The sequence below is a fragment of the Loxodonta africana genome, chromosome 10, assembly GCF_030014295.1.
Source record: "Loxodonta africana isolate mLoxAfr1 chromosome 10, mLoxAfr1.hap2, whole genome shotgun sequence".
Taxonomy (NCBI): Eukaryota; Metazoa; Chordata; class Mammalia; order Proboscidea; family Elephantidae; genus Loxodonta; species Loxodonta africana.
The window spans coordinates 58,934,358-58,954,961 of record NC_087351.1 but is presented as its reverse complement, the minus strand read 5'-3'; the positions used below and the strand labels follow the sequence as shown (position 1 = coordinate 58,954,961).

The following is a 20,604-nucleotide window of genomic DNA, read 5'->3' as shown; positions in this document are numbered from 1 at the left end:
GGTTTTTCTGCATAGCACATGTGTTGGTATACTGCGTAAGGGCCTGATATACATGCATCCAGACATATCACATGGCTTCCATTATCTCTCCATGGAATATGGCAGTAAGCTCCTAGCTGTTTTCTTCTTTTACTGCAGAAAATACCAAACATCCAGAGTGATCATAATTGCAGATATGATCAGGTCTTTATCCTGTTTAAATGCCTCTAGTGGCTTCTCAATTACTAGAATAAATCCAGATAATGTACTGTGGCCTACCAGAGCATGGTTTACTTGCCCTGCCTTGTTCTCTTAACTAATCTTCTATACCTCAGTCACAGTTTCCTATCACTCCATCCCTAGACAGGCCAAGCTTGTGTCTACAGTCTGTATCTTGTCATTTCCTCCATATAGAATACTTTTTATCCAGATAATATGCCAAATGTCTTCTTAACACTGAGGACTCACATCACTTCCAAGAGGCCATCCCTGAAAATCTATCTAAAGTAACATCCCTTCCCTTCCACAGTTATTCTTCCCCAATACCCAGTTTTATTTACTTTTGTCTCATAGCTCTAAAACTATCAATTTATCTTATTTGTGTGTTCACAGAAATATAAACTCACTGATGAAGAGACTTGATCTGTCTGTTTAACAGCTGGAACAGTGCAAACACATGGCAGATTCTCAATAAATATATGTTAAATATTAGACCAATAAATTCCATGGGGATGCCTTGATTATTAGCTATAAAAAAAAACCCACTGCCGTTGAGTCGATTCTGACTCATTAAAATTGACTCCAGGTTACTAGTAACTCTGTGAGCACTCTGTAATTCCACCTCTCTTTGGCACTAAAGAAAGCATATTGAATTGTGAATGAGAACAATGTTATAATTGAATCCATATTAATGTACTTAATTTCCATACCGTTGGTGGTTTTCTATTATAATTTTAATTGATTTCTAGTCTAATTCAACTGTGACATACTTAAAAGCATACGTTAAATAATTTCAGTCTTTTTAGAAATTCATTGAAACTTGCTTTCTGCCCAACCACTGATCTATTTTCATAAATGATTCATGTGCACCTAAAAGAATGTTCATTGTTAAGGAGCCAAACAAAAACCACACCCATTGCTGTCTAGTCGATTCCAACTCATTGGGACCTTATAGGACACAGTGCAACTGCCCCATAGGGTTTCCAAGGAGTGACTGGTGGATTCGAACTGCTGACCTATCAGTTAGCAGCTGTAGCCCTTAACCATTGTGCCACCAGGGCTTTACCATATATGCCAGCTAGGTCAAGTTAGTTAATTATGTTGTTCAGATCTTTTTTTATTTTCTGTTTGTTTTTCTGCTGTTCTAAAGCTTCTGAGAGAAGTTAGTGTCTATGACTATAGTTGTGGATTTGTTTATTTCTCCTATTTCTGTTGAATTTTGCTTTATATATTTTGAAAATATATTATTGGTATAAATAATTATATAATCCTGGTGGATTATCTAGTAGATTATTTTCCAGACATAATATCTTCCCAGTAGATTATTATTAAGAAACGTCTTCTCTTTACTTCTATCAGTGATTTTTGCCTTAAGTCTACTTTGTCATTCATTTAGCTACAACAATGTTCTTTTGGCTAGTGTAGTTTTGGTTCTTTTTATTGTACGTATTTTTCTACATTTTTACTGTCAAACTTTCTGTGTGTTTATATTTAGGACATGTCACTTGTAAGCAGCATATAGGTTTTTTTTTTTTTTTCCTTTAATCTGGTGAGACAATTTTAGTCTTTAGTGCATTTAATCTGGTCACTGATATATCATCCATAAGACAATTTTTTTTTCATATGATCCACCTGTTTTATTTTCTTACTCTCTTACCTTCTTTTGGATTTATCAAATACTTTTAATTATACCACGTTCTCCTCAATTTAACTGAAAGTTTTATATTATCATAGTTTTGTTTATTGTTCACCCTAGAAATTACACCCACATCCTTGATTATTACTTTACTACTTCCTCAATAAAGGTAAATGCTGAGAATACAGTTTTTGTAATGTACTTTAAGTCCAAATGTATCTTAACATTCACATGATATTTCATTGTATTCTTTTGAACAATTGATATTCATTTATACTTACCAACACATTTACTTTTTCCATTTTGAGTTTTTTGTTTATGCTGCAAGGGAATGTTTAAAGTTTATTTTTTGCAAGTGGATATCAATTTTTTCTAGCACCTTTTACTGAAAAGAATGTTCCTTCCCCAGTGAATTGCCTTGACACTTATCTTTAAAATCAATTGTTCACATATATCTAAGTCTATTCCTGAACTTTTTATTCTTTACTGCTGGCCTATATATCTCTCTTTATGCCAATACCATACCCCAAAATCTTACCCCATTCCAGGATCAACTCTAAATCTCAAATCTCATCTTCTAGATCATCTAAATCAGATATGGATGAGATTTGGGGCCTTTTTCATCTGGGGCAAAATTCCTTCCCATCTATAAGCCTGTGAAACCCAGAATCCAGGTTATTTTCTTCCAAAGTACACTGGTGAAACCAACACAGAGTAGACATTTCCACTACAAATGAGAGAGAAATCACAGATACCAAGCAAGCCCACAAACCACCAGAGTAAATTTCATTAACTTTCAAGGCTTAAAAACAATTCTTTGTTCTCCAGGATCACCTGGGCAATAGCCCCGCCCTCCAGATTCTAGTTGTTGGCCATGCTCTCCAGATTCTATGTGGAGGCCCCTTAGCCCTGGGAGCCAACCCCACCTTCCAAACTCACCTGGACAGTAACAGTGCTCCCTCAGCTTTGGGAGGCCCCATTCTCCTAGTCCATCTGTGTGGCAGCCCGACTTCTGGGCCTCAGGCATCTTCATCCTCCTGGCTCTTGGGCATGGCAGCCCTGCCCTCTCAGTTTAGGTGAAGGCCCCATCTCCTTGACCTACCTGAACAGCAGCCCTACACTCCAAAACCTAGGTGGTGGAGATCTGACTATTTGAAAGTTAGGAGGCAGTTTTTCCAACCTTTGAAACTGCGGCCATGATTTCATCTTTTGAAATGAAGGCAATTTTGCCCACCATGAGCTGTCCAACACTTCTGTTGAAATCTGTTGATAACTGTTCCCAGGATGGTGCCTTCCTTTTCTTGGAGGACAACAGATGTTTGCAACTAGTCGCTCCATTGACCTGTCTTCTGCCTATAGAATTCCATGAGGCAAGCAGCTTTCTTTCACTTTTTGCTGTCTCTGTATAGGGTCGCAATGAGTCGGAATCAACTCAACGGCACTGGGTTTGGTTTTGGTTTGGTCCCTTTTTGCTGTGGTGGTTGAATCTCTCCATCAGTCACAGGCTTAATCTCTTTAACAAAAGTTGAGGAGGCTAGAAGTCTGATGCAAGGTGCTGGTTCTCTGGGAAGTTTCTCTGTCTGCCCTGGGGGAAAATCCTCGTCTCAGCTTCTGAAACTTTCTTCCTAGCATTCTGTGGAGATCTCTATGTGGGCTCTGTCTTTCCCCCAGTGATACTTCCTTTCTGTGCTTAATCATTTCTTTTATATCTCAAAAGTGATTGATTTAAGACACAGCCTACACTAATATGGTCTCATTAACATAACAAAGAACGTAGCAAGAGTAGTAATGTTGACGTTTTAGGGATCAAAATGAGAATTCAAGATACCCTTTGAGATGATTTCCACTCTTTAAAAACCCACAAGTATGACCCATTATATTCAGTGGTTTGTACGTTGCACATCCTTATTAATTCTTACATGTGACAGAATAGAAGAATGGGCCCATGAGAAAGACCGTCCAAAAAGAAAAGATAGAACCTGTACTGTGAGCTTTAGATCCACGATTTCACTATGGTTCAGTTATCACAGGTTTGTGGAGTTGTTCTGAATACTCTCTGGTGGTCAGACATTCCCTGAATGTTATTGCTAAGTGATTGCTGCTTGCAGTCAGATGACAATTTACCCGAGAAGTATGAGCCTACATGACCTATATGAATTTTTCTCCTAGGTTGACCTATAAACTTAATCTATACCATGTCAAAGACAGGTGTGGGTCAATATAGACTAGACTGTTAAAGGAATAGAAAATAACAGGCAGAATTAACGGAAGAATTTGACCTTAGCTATTTAATTAATTCACAAAATTCAAGAAATGGTCAAAGCTTTTGGACTGACCCTCTTCCTCTCACTCAACAGCTTCCAATATCCAGATTTTTTTCAGTTTAACATAATATGTAACAAAACAGAGGCTAACAAAAGACAACGTATATACATTTATGCCTGTGTGTATATATGTATATTATATATATGTATCAAATGGCATGTATACAAGCATGTAAATATATATACATGTTATGTATATATACATATTTAATTATTGAGATTTTGCCAATTATAAATGCTTTAACATATTACTTTAATTTTATTTTGTTGATTTTATAAATTTAATATTCCATGAAGCTGGGAGGTTTTTGCATGTAAATTTGCATGATTTGTTAAAAGGAATTTTGATTTGATTATTGTCTAATTAGTCTAATTAGCCTAATTACAACTAATTATGTAATTGATGTAAATATGTTCAGTCTTATAATTAGATGGTTTAATTACAATACACAGGATGACATCACAGACATCTTTATAAAAGTTCTAGAAAAATAGCAAGAGTGTGTATAATTTGTAAAGTTCGAGGACATGTTTCTTGAACATTTAAAAAGTTATTTGAAATTCCTATGTTTAAACTTTTAGAACAATTTTTTCCTTACTTTTTCTTCGTGAGAATATACACAGCAAAACATATACAAATTCAACAATGAAAATTTTGTGACATTGCTTACATTCTTCAGTTAAACCTATTTACTGGGGGAAAAAAGGAAAGGAGAGATATTCTATATATTATTTGCTGGTCCTTTCCAATGTTGACAGTGGTATAATAATACTCATAGTCAAGCAGTATTTCTGGTTTACTTATAAAATGAAGTGAAACATTCTTTTAATATTTATTTTAATTGTTTATCTGACCCTCAGTTATCAGTAAAAAAGAAAATCTTCCAATTCACACTCATTTTTTTAACTTTAATGAATAATTTAATACAAACTTATATTAAAAAAACAATATATGCTAGCCTACACCTATCAGTATTAATTGAGTGGAAGTATGAAGAGTATAATTATTCCTCTTAGTCTTATCATATTATGTGTTTATGAATTCATTATCAGTCTCAGAAACACAGACTAATTTCATTCTGACGTTATCTATAAAATCTACATGTATAATGATTTAGAGTTTACCATTTATAAATGCTTTATTATATTTGATTTTGTCATCCAAGAAGATAGTGAAATAAAAACTCAATTCAAACTGATATAGTTAATAACTTAATATGAAAGGGCAAGTGGGATAAATATATCTCATTATCTTAGAAACAATTTTATTAAAAACAGGAGGTTATTGATGAATAGCACAACATAATATGCTTAAAATGAATTTGATTTTTTAACATTAAAAAATAAGCATACATATCGTCTATCATCCAAATCCTTCTACAATATAATCCCAGTTTATGTTCCAAGTTTTGAAGTCTACTCTTCCTCAAGCGTACCAATTCTTGCTCCAGACAACCAGAAAAAATGGCCAATCTTTAAAGATTTTGCTGTCTTTTAGCAGTCTAGTCTGTATTGACCCATCCCCGTCTTTGGCATTGTATAGATTAATTTTATAGATTAATTTAGAAGACAAATTCACACGGGTCTGGTAGGTTCACTCTTCTCAGCAAATTGTCATCTGACTGCAAGCAGCAATCATTTTAGCAATAACATCCAGGGAATATCTGCCCACCAGAGAGTATCCAGAACAACTCTACAAACCTGTGATAGCTGAACCATAGGGAAATCACGGATCTAAATCTCACAGTAAAAGAAAGATTCTGTATTTTCTTTTTGGTCAGTCTTTCTCCTGGGCCCATTTTGCTGCTCTGCTTTGTGTAGGAATTAACTAAAATGTGCAGTGTGCAAACCATTGTATTTAACAAGTCATACTTGGTCATTGTATTTAACAAGTCATACTTGGAATCATCTAAAAGGATATCTTAAATTATCTTTTTAATTCCTAAAATGCCAATATTATTATACATTTTATAGTCTTTACTCTCAGATAACATAAACACCAGTAGTGTTTTCTGACATCATGAACTTAGATATATAAATATTTTAACAATACTATTCATTACAAAAATTGTCCTCTGTATTTTCATGGCCAGAGTTTTTTGGCTACTGATTCAGATGTACTTGATTGTGTTAAATATTTGTTTGGGGGCTTATTTCCCTTTTACATTCACTTGTCAGTAATGAACTGTTCATTGTTTTTGTGGATGTCACCTAACTCAGTTTCATAAATATATCATGGTTCCTACCATATTAATAACCATTTCTGTCAAATTGATTCCAACTCATAGCGACATTATAGGACAGAGTGGAACTGCCCCATATTTTCCAAGGAACAGCTGGTGGATTTGAACTACCAACCTTTTGGTTAGGAGTTGAGCTCTTAACCACTGTGCCACCAGGGCTCTTCTTTAATTCTTATTATTACTATCAGATTTGATGTGCTTCAAAAATGTTTACTGAAAACTTATATGCAAGACAATGAGTTGGCTATTCTATTGTAAATGGCAATATTTACTGAGTGGACAATGTATAGAACCCAGCACAAATTGTCAGGATTGGAATTTAATATGAAATCATTTCATATAATGGAAAAAGCAGGAGCAATGCCAATACATACATGTAAGTGACTGAAAATATATACACCCACTCCTCACTTGTTGACATGGCTATGTTCCAAAGATAAGGTCATTATGCAAAATGGGCATTATGCAAAAAGGGAGAATGACCACATCGGATCATGAAATGGAGAATGACTACATCAGTGCATAACTGCCAAATCATATCATTACGTAACTGCCGAACTACTGAGAATCATGGCCCAGCCAAGCTGACACATAACTTTAACCATCACAGCCACTGTTACTCTCACCTCGCACTTTGGCATTTGTTACTACCAGATGTTTGTCATTACTGTACAAAATGGTTGGATTTGTTGCTGTTAGGTGCCATCGAGTCAGTTCAGACTCATAGCGACCCTATGCACAACAGAACGAAACACTGCCCGGTCTTGAGCAATCTTCACAATCACTGTTATGCTTGAGCTCATCGTTGCAGCCACTGTGTCAATCCACCTCGTTGAGGGTCTTCCTCTTTTCCGCTGATCCTGTACTTCACCAAGCATGATGTCCTTCTCCCGGGACTGAGCCCTCCTGGCAACATGTCCAAAGTATGTAAGATGCAGTCTCACCATCCTTGCTTCTAAGGAGCATTCCTGCCGCACTTCCTCCAAGACAGATTTGTTCGTTCTTTTGGCAATCCATAGTATATTTAATACTCTTCACCAGCACCACAATTGAAAGGCGTCAATTTTCTTTGGTCTTCCTTATTCATTGTCCAGCTTTCACATGCATATGATGTGATTGAAAATACCATCGCTTGGGTCAGGTGCACCTTAGTCTTCAAGGTGACATCTTTGCTCTTCAACACTTTAAAGGGGTCCAATGCAATGCATTTCTTGATTTCTTGACTGCTGTTTCCATGGCTGTTGATTGTGGATCCAAGTAAAATGAAATCCTTGACAACTTCAATCTTTTCTCCGTTTATCATGATGTTGCTCATTGGTCCTGTTGTGAGGATTTTTGTTTTCTTTATGTTGAGGTGCAATCCATACTGAAGGCTGTGGTCTTTGATTTTCATTAGTAAGTGCTTCAAGTCCTCTTCACTTTCAGCAAGCAAGATTTTGTCATTTGCATAACACAGGTTGTTAACGAGTCTTCCTTCAACCCTGATGCCTGGTTCTTCTTCATATAGTCCAGCTTCTTGTATTATTTGCTCAGCATACAGATTGAATAGGTATAGTGAAAGAATACAACCCTGACGCACATCTTTCCTGACTTTAAACCGATCAGTATCCCCTTGTTCTGTTCAAATAACTGCCCCTTGATCTATGTAAAGGTTCCTCATGAGCACAATGAAGTGTTCTGGAATTCCCATTCTTCGCAGTGTTATCCATAGTTTGTTATGATCCACACAGTCTAATGCTTTTTCATAGTCAATAAAACACAGGTAAACATCCTTCTGGTATTCTCTGCTTTCAGCCAGGATCCATCTGACATCAGCAATGATATCCCTGGTTCCATGTCCTCTTCTGAAACTGACCTGAATTTCTGGAAGTTCCCTGTCGATATACTGCTGTAGCCATTTTTGAATTATCTTCAGCAAAATTTTGCTTGTGTGGAATGTGGAATAGGCATAAATATGGATCTCTTCCAATCAGTTGGCCAGGAAGCTGTCTTCCATATTTCTTGGCATAGATGAGTGAGCACCTCCAGCGCTGCATCTGTTTGTTGGAACATCTCAATTGATATTCCATCAATTCCTGGAGCCTTGTTTTTTGCCAATGCCTTCAGAGCAGCTTGGACTTCTTCCTTCAGTACCATCAGCTCCTGATCATATGCCACCTCTTGAAATGGTTGAATATTGACTAATTCTTTTTGGTATAATGGCTGTGTATTCCTTCCATCTTCTTTTGATGCTTCCTGGGTCGTTTAATATTTTCCCCATAGAATCCTTCATTATTACAACTCAAGGCTTGAATTTTTTTAGTTCTTTCAGCTTGACAAAAGCCAAGCATGTCCTTCCCTTTTGTTTTTCCATCTCCAGCTTTTTGCACATGTCATTATAATGCTTTGTCTTCTCGAGAGGCCCTTCGAAATCTGTTCAGTTCTTTTACTTCATCAATTCTTCCTTTTGCTTTAGCTGCTCAACGTTTGAGAGCAAGTTTCAGAGTCTCCTCTGACATCCATCTTGGTCTTTTCTTTCTTTCCTGTCTTTCCACTGACATCTTGCTTTTTTCATGTGTGATATCCTTGATGTCATTCCACAACTTGTCTAGTCTTCGGTAACTAGTGTTCGATGTGTCAAACCTATTCTTCAAATGGTCTCTAAATTCAGGTGGGATGTACTCAAGGTCATATTTTGGCTCTTGTGGACTTGTTCTGATTTTCTTCTGTTTCAGCTTGTACTTGCATATGATCGATTGATGGTCTGTTCCACAGTTGGCCCCTGGCCTTGTTCTGACTGATGATATTGAGCTTTTGCATTGTCACAAATATGAAATGTCACATAATGAGATAGTCAATAAGTGAGTAGGTGTAAACATATACATAATTACTACTGATACAAGTAAACACATGACATTAACTCAGAAGACAAAAGAAAACACATGTAGGAAATAAACACTCTAACAGAGTGGCTCACAGGCAAGTGCGTGTACTTTGAAACATCTTCCTTGAAATAATGGCTGTAAAGTCATGCTCAAAAAGACTGAAGGGGCAAGTATTGTTTAGAGGAATAGACAGTCAGGATGGGTAGAATTCATGCTTAGAATATTTTCCAAAATGGAAAGGTAAGCCTTGATGAAAAAATGAGACATATGAGGTGAGTGCACTTAAACAATGTATAAGTAGAGTTAGAATAAATCCAAACCCACTGCCATGGCCCACCTAACTTGGTGTTCCAGCCTCTGAAGTTTATCTCATTCCATGGTGTTCCTTGCCCTGAACTCCAGTCATATTGATTTTCTATGCATCTTTCCAGCAGAGCAAACATAGTACTGCATCACGGTCTCCTCACTTGTGATTTCCTCTACCTGTATCACTCATCCCTCAAATACCATTCTAGTCACTGAACTTCAACCCAAATAGACATCTTTAAAAAAAAAAAAAAAATCTTTAGAGATGCCTTTATTGCTACCCCATCCAAAATATCTTGTCACATTCCCATCTCTATCACATTACCTTGTTTCATTTACTTGATGGCAATTAATACTTTTTACAACCATCTTCTGTATTTGTTTAAATATTTATTGCCTTTAACAATAAGCTCTATGTCTTTCCTACTGTGTTCCCAGCATTTGGAAAGTAGTTGGCACAGAGCGAGCCCTAAGTGATTATCTGTTCATTGAAATAAGGCTATAGTTAATTGTAATGATGTGTAACATACACATAGAAAAGTATATAAGCCATAAGTACAAAGCTTAATGATTTTTTACAAAGGGATCATACCCCTCTTAATAGTATGAAGATCAAGAAACAGAACAGGAGTAGGTCACCTACATCAATGCCTGTTCTGCCATCTAATATTATACATGAATTTTATGGTTGTAGATAATTTTAAGTGAAGAAACTTGATATTTCATTAAAAAAAAAAAAAAGCTAATAGACAGGAGGTGATGTGACCAACATAGCATTTAAAAAATATTTTGCCTGATATAATTTTTATTTTCTACAAAGAACAGGGAAGAGTAGGGTAGTTGGCAATGTGCCATGTAATATAAGTAAAGGGAAATACTCATTTAAATATAGAAGAATTACAGAGAAATAATCAATTTCCAAAAGACTACTAATGGGACGAATTATATACAAAGGTCAGGAAATAAAAAATAATCGGGATGAAACAAGAAGTATAGGTGATGTAAGCAAAGTACAGAGTCCTTGGTGAGAAGGAATGAAGAAGTCAATTTTTATAGATTTTATGTTTACTGTACTTTTTTATTTTTAAGTCATTATCATTATAAGTTAAGACTTTTCTTCTTAAGGGATGTGTTAGGTGTAAAAGACCAAATTTCAAGTATATACTGTAAATTGAAAAAATATTTAATTACCAGTGGATATGAAAGGCTCACTACTAGATGTTGTGGGAGATACAGGATGCCTCTGACTCTGGGGGCCTTATGATTAAGTTAGAGAGCATAAGACAACACATTAAATGATAACTCATAGTCAAATAATTAATAATAAGTTATAAATAAATATCATGATATAAAGGTGCAATAAATATTCCAAGGAAACTTTTTACTTCTAATTGAGAAGGTTGGAAAAGATTTCACAGAGGAAGTACAGAGTTTTTAAGTGATGTCATTTCAGATAAGAGCAGAAAATGATTCCACTCAATGGTTGGGGCATGTTTTCTTAAGAAAGGCATGGGATTGGAAATCATAAAAAGCCACCTCAATAGAGCGATGAAACTAATTTGATGAAAAAAAAATTTTTTTTTTTTGAGAAGTAAGCAAAAACTAGTTTTGCTCACAGTGCGTGGAGTTGTTTGTCAAACTAAATATATACTAAATTAAATAGAAAAATAAAATGAATAGTTATTATGTGTATAATTACACACAATGGGCTGTCAAAGTAGCAAAAATAATCCAAAGTGTTAAAATAAACAAAGAAATATAGAAGCACAAAAAAGAAAGATCTATTGAATGGTAGTAAATGAGCATCATTAACGACATTTTTAGGTAAGATTCTGTGGAGTGTTGAAAAGGTATCAGAAAACATAGATTAAAAATAATTTGTGAAAACAGAAACACAAGTACTAACTGTACAATTAACTCTATGTGAATAAAAATACTTTGTCAGTAAAAATACATCTAAACGGCATTGTTCATCTTTTGCATATATTTAAGTATGATTATCACTGATTTCCTTTAGATTGCTGACTATATATAGTAAATTTTTCAAAAAAAATTAGAGGTTTTCTTTCTGGAACAATTATATACTATAGATAGATATATAGAGATAGATAAGATAGATGATAGACAAGATAGATAAGATAGATAGATGATAGATAGAAGATAGATAAATAGATAGATAGATGATAGACAGATTGATTGATAGATGATGGATGACAGATAGATAGATAGATAGTTACTATGTATTTTGGAGTCCCTGAGTGGTGCAGACAGTTAATTCTCCAGGCTACTGACTGAAAGCCTGGAGATCCAAATCCACCCAGAGATGCCTTGAAAGGCCTAGCAATTTACTTCTGAAAAATCAGCCTTTGAAAACTCTGTGGAGGACATTTCTAGTCTGATATACATGAGGTCATGAGGTTGCCATAGGTCAGAATTGGCTCAGTCACAACTTTGTTTTTTACTGGTTACTGATTATATATATCATGATCATTTATATTTCTGTTCATTTTCATTTAAATTTTTTGTTTCTTGTGGTAAGATCTAATTTTTGCCCAATTCCGATATTTTGTCTTCATTGCAAGTTTCCCTCAAAACCAAAAGTGTAATCTAGATAAACTATTATGAGAGAAATAGGTTCTCTTTCTTTTTATTCTGTAAATCAGTATCCATTGAGTATCTGCAATATATGTGGACAATTTTCTCTAGGCACATTTACTCTCTGATTATATTTCATTTATTTAACATCCATTGAGTTCATATCATGTACCAAGCAGGTAGTAAATTCTAAAGAAATAAATATATATAAAGCAAAGCCCTGGGTAGGGAAAGATAGGTAACTATAGTACCTTTAATTGAAAAAAGTGTTCATTAAAACATGCCTCTTCTATGATAAGTTCTGTGCTAGGTCCTCGGATATAATGCGGAGAGCAGGATGCATACAATCCCTAGCTATAGATACTTACTGGCCAGGGGAAGGGCCTTGCAGAAAATAACTCATTACCAAAATAAATGTAAATATTAAACTGTTATGAAGATTCACAAGCAGATCTCGCAAAATGGGAATTCCACCTACTTCAGAAAGTGAGAAAAGGCTTACCTGTGGAAGCTAGAAGTATTGAGAACCAAAGAATGATATTGTATTGATTAGGCATAGAGAAGTGAAGAGCCAGGCATGCGCAAAGGGTCTATGACAGGAGAATGCTGAATGTGTATCAGGCTGTAAAAAAATGAGATGGGACTGGCAAGGGAAGAAGAATGCAGATCATATAGGATTGAGAATCATGTTAATAGTTTCCTGTTTTTAAGAACAGTAGCAAGTGCTTCGTGTGGTTTATGCAGAAAGATGGCATGTTCAGTATGTCTATTACAAAAATTGCTGGTCGTAGTATGTATCATTAAGGCATGCTAAGCACATTCAGAACTTTTTCACCTGAATATAGGATTGAGAGCGTCTACTTTTAAGAAATGATAATAGATAAATACGTTTAAAGTGCAATAAAAGGACCTGGGTAAGTGGGTAAAACTGAACGTATGAATGGGAAGTTATTTTTGTTTCTAAACAAGGAAATGTAGGTTTAGAGGAATAGAGTTGTATTTCAATTTAGGACACGCTGAGTTTTAAGTTTTCTGTGAGGCATCAAAATGGACACGTTGAGGTAACAATTTGGTATAGGCATCTGAAGCTTAAGGGAGAATCCTAGGGTGGGGACATAGACATGGGGTCCAGGAAAATAGAACTTGTAGTAGAAATTCACCAACAAGGATAAGATCACACCTGGAGATGGTATAAACTGAGATTAACCATGGGAGAGATAGAATCCGAAGAAATGAAAATAGTTCAATGTTAAGAAGGAAAAGCAAAGGAATCTGAGCAAAAAACAACCACAAAGTAAGGTGAGATAAAATTTTTTCTTAAAATTATTCGAGTCAACTCATTCTATTATAACATTTTCTTTCCAATCTATGATTTCTAAATAAGCACACTTTTCTAGAACTTTGTAATACACTGTAAACATGTTTTAAATATTAAGTTATAGAATCACATAGAGATTGTGTAAATTTGTGAGGGTGTATTTGCATTTGTTTGTGTATAAAAAATACAATGCCTTTCCAAAACAAAAATCAAAAGGTCAAAAGTTTATTCCACTGAGGAAAATGTTAAATGTGTGACTGATTTAAGACTGAATTTTAACAGTGAATGAAAGGAACTATAGCCACAATACTTATGCATATTGAACTGGGGACTCATTTGACACATATCTTTGTCAATTGCATTACAGTCTATTCGAAAAACTCTGTACATCTACGTCTGGGCAATGTTTTTGAAAATAAGCAGGCAGGGATTGTATATATTAAGTCACTAAGTGTCCTAACCCTTCTGTATAGTGTTTGAAAGTAATGCAATTCTCAGGGCTTGATTGAGGTGGTTGTTGTTGTCGTTAGGTTCTGTTGAGTCGATTTAGACTCAGAGCGACCCCAAATGACAGACTAGAACTGCCTAAAGATTTTTCTAGGTTGTAATCTTTAGTAGGAGCAGATCATCACTAGGTCATTCTCCCACTGGGCCTCTAGGTGAATTCTAACCACCAACCTTTCAGTTAGCAGTGGAGGTTTTAACGGTTACACCACGAGGGCACCCTTGATTGATGTTAAAAACCAAAACCAAACCCGTTGTCGTTGAGTCGATTCAGACTCATAGCAACCCTATAGGTCAGGGTAGAACTGCCCCATGGAGTTCCCAAGAAGCACCTGGTGGATTTGAACTGCTGACCTTTTGGTTAGCAGCCTTACTCTTAACCACTGTCACTAGGGTTTTCTGATTTATGTTATTCAAGTTAAATAAAGGCATCACATTGTCCCATACAAATGTCATCTGGAGAAAAAAATTCTTAAAATTGCTATAACAAATATGAGGCCATTGAGACTGATTTTATCATCACTATAATTAAAAAAAAAAATTTTTTTTTTTTATAATTATTTATGAGAGAAACTATTTTGAGAAAATGCATTGATTAGAAAGGCAAAGAAATTCCAGGGGGACTACTTTGAATTGAGCAAAAGGGTTAATTTTGTTGTTGTTGCCATTTATTTGTTTCTTTTTACTCTTTGAACAATTCAATGTAATGGTTTTATATGGCGTTGCCTGGCCTAAAAAAAAAAAAAAAATTGTAGGTACTCTAGCCACTCACCTGATTTAGGTCTTTCTGCAAATTTGCAGGTTTACCTGGGAGACCTAGGACGTGAATTCCTTCCTGGGCGCAAAATAACAGGAAAATAATAATACAGAAAAACTCATAAATCCTTCTTTCACTCAGTTTTAGGTCTGCCATCTGTCGTTGCTTCCTATACACAAGCTATTTATGTATATACGTTTAATCATCTGTTACTAGATTTGTTTCATTAACTTTGTTTTACCAGTAGTGTTCATTAATAGGCTTTTCTATAGAACCCTTTTCTTTCATAACATTTCATGTTGAAGCCTGCATGGATTGCAGTGTTTGTTGAATAAACTAGTATTAAGTACACTGTTCTGATCTTTGCATAGTAATTTGCATAAAAACCAGAAAAAGGTTTTTCCCCCTAGGAAGCTAGTTGGAAAAGAAAACATTACGAATTTTCATTGTAGTCTGTTAGTTTTTGTCAGAAATATTTTATCTCTGGGCATATTCTAGCATTTCCTAAAAATACAGATTTTTTGGATTCAGGACATTTTCCTTAAAAAAATAATCTAAAATAGTCTGATAATAATATATAATGTCCCAATTCATGCTTTCATTCTAGTTACTTTTGTATTTTTTTAATGACCTTTTCTACATTTTCAGGGTGAAACAAAGATCTTAAAACTAAAGAACCTTCGACCTCAGGACTATGCTAATTATAGCTGCATTGCCTCAGTGAGGAATGTGTGTAATATTCCTGATAAGATGGTGTCATTTAGACTTTCGAATAAAACAGGTATGGAACTATCTCTGTACATTATATGTCTGTTATCCACAATTAATGTTGAAGTAACTCTTGAACGTTCTAATAGAACAAGTGATTTGTATATGTAGGAGCAAAGCATAATTTTTTCCAAAAAATTCTGGTATATCTGAAAAACTCTTAGTAAATGCATACAGTAAAATTTAATTGCAATATGCCCAATGTAATGTTTGTTTAGCATACAAAATTATAGTTCCTTAAAATATTGTAGTCATAAACAAGCCTATATCCTGTTCAAACAGATTTCTGTGAAATATTAAAGATTCTTCACATAAAATTTCATGATTTGAGTTGTTAAATGTGTTCTTTGATTCCAAAGCCAAATAAAAGAAGCTTTCTTTTACAATATTTCAAGTGAAGAAAACTAATTGGTAATTTCAGGTAGGTGTTTCTAGGAAAGTATTTTTGTAGAAAATGTCAAAACATTAGCAAGACTTCAGCTTAAATCAAGGCATCCTGTGTTTAGTAATATAGACCTCAGAAGAACTGAAAACAGATTAAGAAAAAAAAAAAAAAGATTAAGAAGCAATTGCTAAATGAAAGAGCAAACAGTGGGTAGAGTGGAGAGAGAGACAGAGACAAAGTGACAGAGACAGAAAGGGAAAGAGAATGCATGGGAATGAACTGTCTTTAATATGATTATGAATATATAATCACCTTAATAAATGAGAATTTAAACTGTTTTTTAGAAACTTTGGTCTTAAGAGGAAATTAATATAAAATGTTACTTTTAAGTAATTGTAGTAAACTAAAGAGTCCCTTAGCGATTTGTTTCACATTAATAAATGCCTCTAAAAGTGTGAGCATTGGTGTTCTCACATTTGGATTCTGGTGTCTGCCACTTACTAACCTCTTAGATCATAGTGAGCAAGTCACTTAGCTCTTTTGTGCTTCCAAAACCAAAAAAACCTACTGCTGTCGAGTCGATTCCAACTCACAGTGGAATTGACTATAGAACAGGGTAGAACCACACCATAGAGTTTCCAAAGAGTGCTTGGTGAATTCAAACTGCCGACCTCCTGGTTAGCAACAGTAGCACTTAACCACTACACCACCAGGGTTTTTTTTTTTTTTGTGCCTCAGTTTCCTGAAAAACTCATAATATTTAGGAAAGATTAAATGTGGAAATACAGAAAGCATGTAGAACTGGGTACCTTAATTATTCACGCTTAATTAGATCTTCCAAGAAAGAACTGGTCAGCAACTTCAGCTTGCTCATTTGGTGAAAAGATTAAATCTAGGACTTTATTGGAAGATGAAAAAAATACATATGAACTCGTATATAGATTAATCAATGTATGTTCCACTGAGCTGCTAAAATTTTGAAATACTCATTCTTGTATTGATCCATCATGTACTCAACAGAGATTTACTGGACCCCTTTTATGTGTCAGGAGTGCTGGTCGTGCAGTGGTTAAGAGCTCAGCTGCTAATATAAAAGTCAGCAGTTCAAATCCACCAGCTGCTCCATGGAAACCCTATGGGGCAGTTCTACCCTGTCCTATAGGGTTGCTATGAGTTGGAATCGACTTGATGGCTAACGGGTTTGGCTTTGGTTTATCATGCGTAAGCAATGATAGGCACAGGGATTTTGGCTAAGATTTAAATTGCCTTAAACTAGAGAAAGTCTCTATCATAAACCAGAAAGAAGTCATAGAGGAAAATTAAAGAAGACAGTGAGAGAGAAAAGTAAACTGTATGATTAAAGATGAGAAATACTTGAAAGAAATTGTGTTGCGGGGAAAAAAAAGTATATAAAACCTTAGTGGATCTAAGACTTATAAAACTTAATAATCTCAATGCATTTAAAAAAAGGAAATAGGATATTGAGAAATAAAAATAAGAGATTAATATATAAGAACTGGATATAATTATGTTGTTCTACTTGGCAGGTAACATATTGTAACTACTTTTGTTTTTCTTAGTTTCTTTAATACATTTTTTAAATACGGATCAACCAAAGAGAAAAATTAAAAATAAAATGGAAGCAGGTTCCATCGGAATGGGTAAAGCATTGCAGTGGAATTTCGAGGAAGAAAGAACAAAATAGTGGTTATATTATTACTTATATTACAACCCCTTGCACCTGAAAGCTTTATTAATTTTAAAGTATTTATTATCTCAGATTATAAGTAAAGGAGTTAAGCAGGTAGATGTTTCTTTATTGTATCTTTTTCTATCATCTGACAAATGCCAAAGTGGCCTATAGAGATTAAAATATCCCACTGGATTGATTAGAGCCCAAACTAAATCAACATATACAAAAATACTTTAAAGACCAAAAAATGCAAAAAAAAAAAACTATATTTAATATTTTTATGCTACAGAAATATATGGCTTTATTATTCTCCAATGTCCAACAGCTACTAAGGGGGTGAGGACAGGATTTGTCCCAGTGTTTGAAGAGTTATTTTAACCAGGAAACTGAACAGATGTTGTTAATTTTCTTGGAGCTGGAGAAAATGAACATGAATCAGAGTAATTTATTAGCAATAAATACAGACATCTTACCATAGAGCCTAAAAAGGAAGAATACCAAAATAGGTAATAAAAAAACTGAAACCCACTGCCGTCGAGTCGTTTCTGACTGATAGCAATCCTGCAGGACAGAGTAGAACTGCCCCACAGGGTTTCCAGGGAACAGCGGGTGGATTCAAACTGCTGACCTTTTCGTTAGCAGCCAAGATCTTAACCACTGCCCCACCAGGGCCCTTGGTAATAGACTTTTGAATTCCTAAAGCCTTTTAAAGCAGCCTGGTGACTTTATTTCTGTGATGATTTTTAACATTTGCTACCTCAGAACATAGAAACTTGACTACCTGTAAAGTTCTGTAAATATATGTTTTGTTTAATCTTTCAGTTTTTTATCCTATTCTTTTTTTTTCACAACTAAACTATTGTACATCTAGACTGAACAAACAAAATAACCTGTTATTCTCCTTTATACATTATTTCATGAACATTTTATACAGAGGTGCACTACAAAATGAACGTTAGAGTTATGGTAAAGAATTGAGTTTAAAAATATAAGCTGGGTTAGTACCTTGGTTGACTCTTCAGTAGCTATAATCAGGCACGTCATATGCTTGGTACTTTAAATATGCAAACCAGGTTTGCTTCAGCACTTTCCCCATCTGGTTGTGCTCAAAGTTGGAAGAGTTTGTGCACTTCAAATAGATGGAATCATTGAGGTAGCTCTTAAAGTACAGCAGGAATAAATTAAGCTTTGAGAACCTTCATGCAAACAGATCTACAAACTGAAAATAGGTGAATATAGGCTAGTTGATTGCTGTTCTGAAATTGGTGTGAGTCTGGTGCTATTTGTTGTTCTCACTCATTGAATCTCTAAGCAACATAGGTACAGTTCCTCTATTTTTATCTCTGAGTTTACAAAATGTCAGTACCTTACCAAGGGGGAGAATATTCTGCTATAAATACTGTAATATGTTTTGACTAACCTCCTCTGTAAACTGATATGTTTATGAAAGTGTTAACTTATCTTGAAGATAATAGTTTTGTATTTTAAGTGCAAGTCAAGTAATTGACTAGTAAATGTAGTATTGGTATAGACAAAATTTGTTATCAACATTTCTATAGCAAAATATAGTTCCTCAGTGGCATAAACAGTTAAGTGCTTGACAACTAAAAGAAATGTTGACAGTTTGAACCTACCTAGAGGCACCTTAGAAGAAAGACCTGGTGATATGCTATGAAAAGTAGTGGTTTTGAAAGTCCTATGGAGTGCAGTTCTAGTCTTCACACGTGGGCTTGCCATGAGTCAGAACTAACTTTACAACAACGGGTTTGGTTTGGTTTCTTACAGTCAAATAAACTTTTAAATTGCAATCCAACTATTGATCTGATTTGCATAATGCCCAAATGACACACCAAGTTAGGATGGACGCAAGTGTGCTGACGGAGAGGGTCCTAAAAGTGTTTGCAGCAGAACAACCCCATGATGGAGTACCATTTCCTGGGCCCATTCCACACTTGCTGAATTAAACTTTCTGGGGGATGGCCTGGGAATGTGTGCATTTTTAACAGGCTTAAACAATTGTTTCAAATAATAGTAAAATGTAGTCTTTGTTCCCTGCTAAAATGGCACTGATTAAAAACAGAAAACAACAAATGCTGGCGAGGATGTGGGGAGAATGGAACACTTATCCACTGCTGGTGGGAATATAAACTGGTATAACCACTATGGAAAACAATATGGCACTTCCTCAAAAAACTAGAAATATAGCTAAATGATCCAGCCATCCCACTTCTACGTATATACCCTAGAGACCTAATGGAAGTGACACAAACAGACATTTGCACACCTATGTTCATTGTAGCACTATTCGCAATAACAAAAAATGGATGATTGGATAAGCAAGATCTGATACATGCATACAATGGAATACTATGCAATCACGAAGAATATCATGAGTCCTCGAAACATCTTGTAATGTGGATGAATCTGGAGGACATCATGCTGAGTGAAATAAGTCAGCCACAAAAGAACAAATATTGCCAAGATCCCACTTTTATAAAAAGACAAAAACACATATACCTACAGAAACCCATGTTCATTGGTGATTAGCAGGGATGGGTGAGTAGGGAGAGGGGGAATCACTCTTTGGATAGTAGACACTTGCCATTTTTGGTGATGGGAAAGGTAACACAGAGTGTAGGTGAAGTGTGCACTGCTTGACCAAGGTAAGTGATGTTAGTAAGAAACACACACACACACAGAGGACATTTTTAGGAAATGCTAGAAAATATATAATTTTGCAACAACAGTAACAATGAAAAATGTACGTATGGTTACATATGTATGTATTTATGCATATATGTGCATAAGTTTGTATTAATGTAGATATATACATGTAGCTATATGTATATGCATATACATGTGTGTGCCTACATATATGTTTATATGTATAAGAAAACGCATAGGGGGCACAGTTACAGATACTTCTTAGATATAACCAAATACCTTGCAGGATGGGTTTTCTGGGTTTGAAGCCTTAAGACCACAGTCTCGTGGAACTACTTGGTCAATTGGC

At 35.1% G+C, this 20,604-nt stretch overlaps 1 protein-coding gene across 1 annotated transcript in view; it reads left to right on the top strand.

Annotated features, from left to right (window-relative positions):
• Positions 1 to 20,604, top strand: part of MDGA2 (MAM domain containing glycosylphosphatidylinositol anchor 2) — a 536,185-nt gene that overhangs the window by 175,190 nt on the left and 340,391 nt on the right. The window contains exon 4 of the mRNA XM_003408516.3: positions 15,394 to 15,526. Coding sequence (XP_003408564.2) covers positions 15,394 to 15,526 — 133 coding nt within the window. The remainder of the gene's footprint in view (positions 1 to 15,393; positions 15,527 to 20,604) is intronic.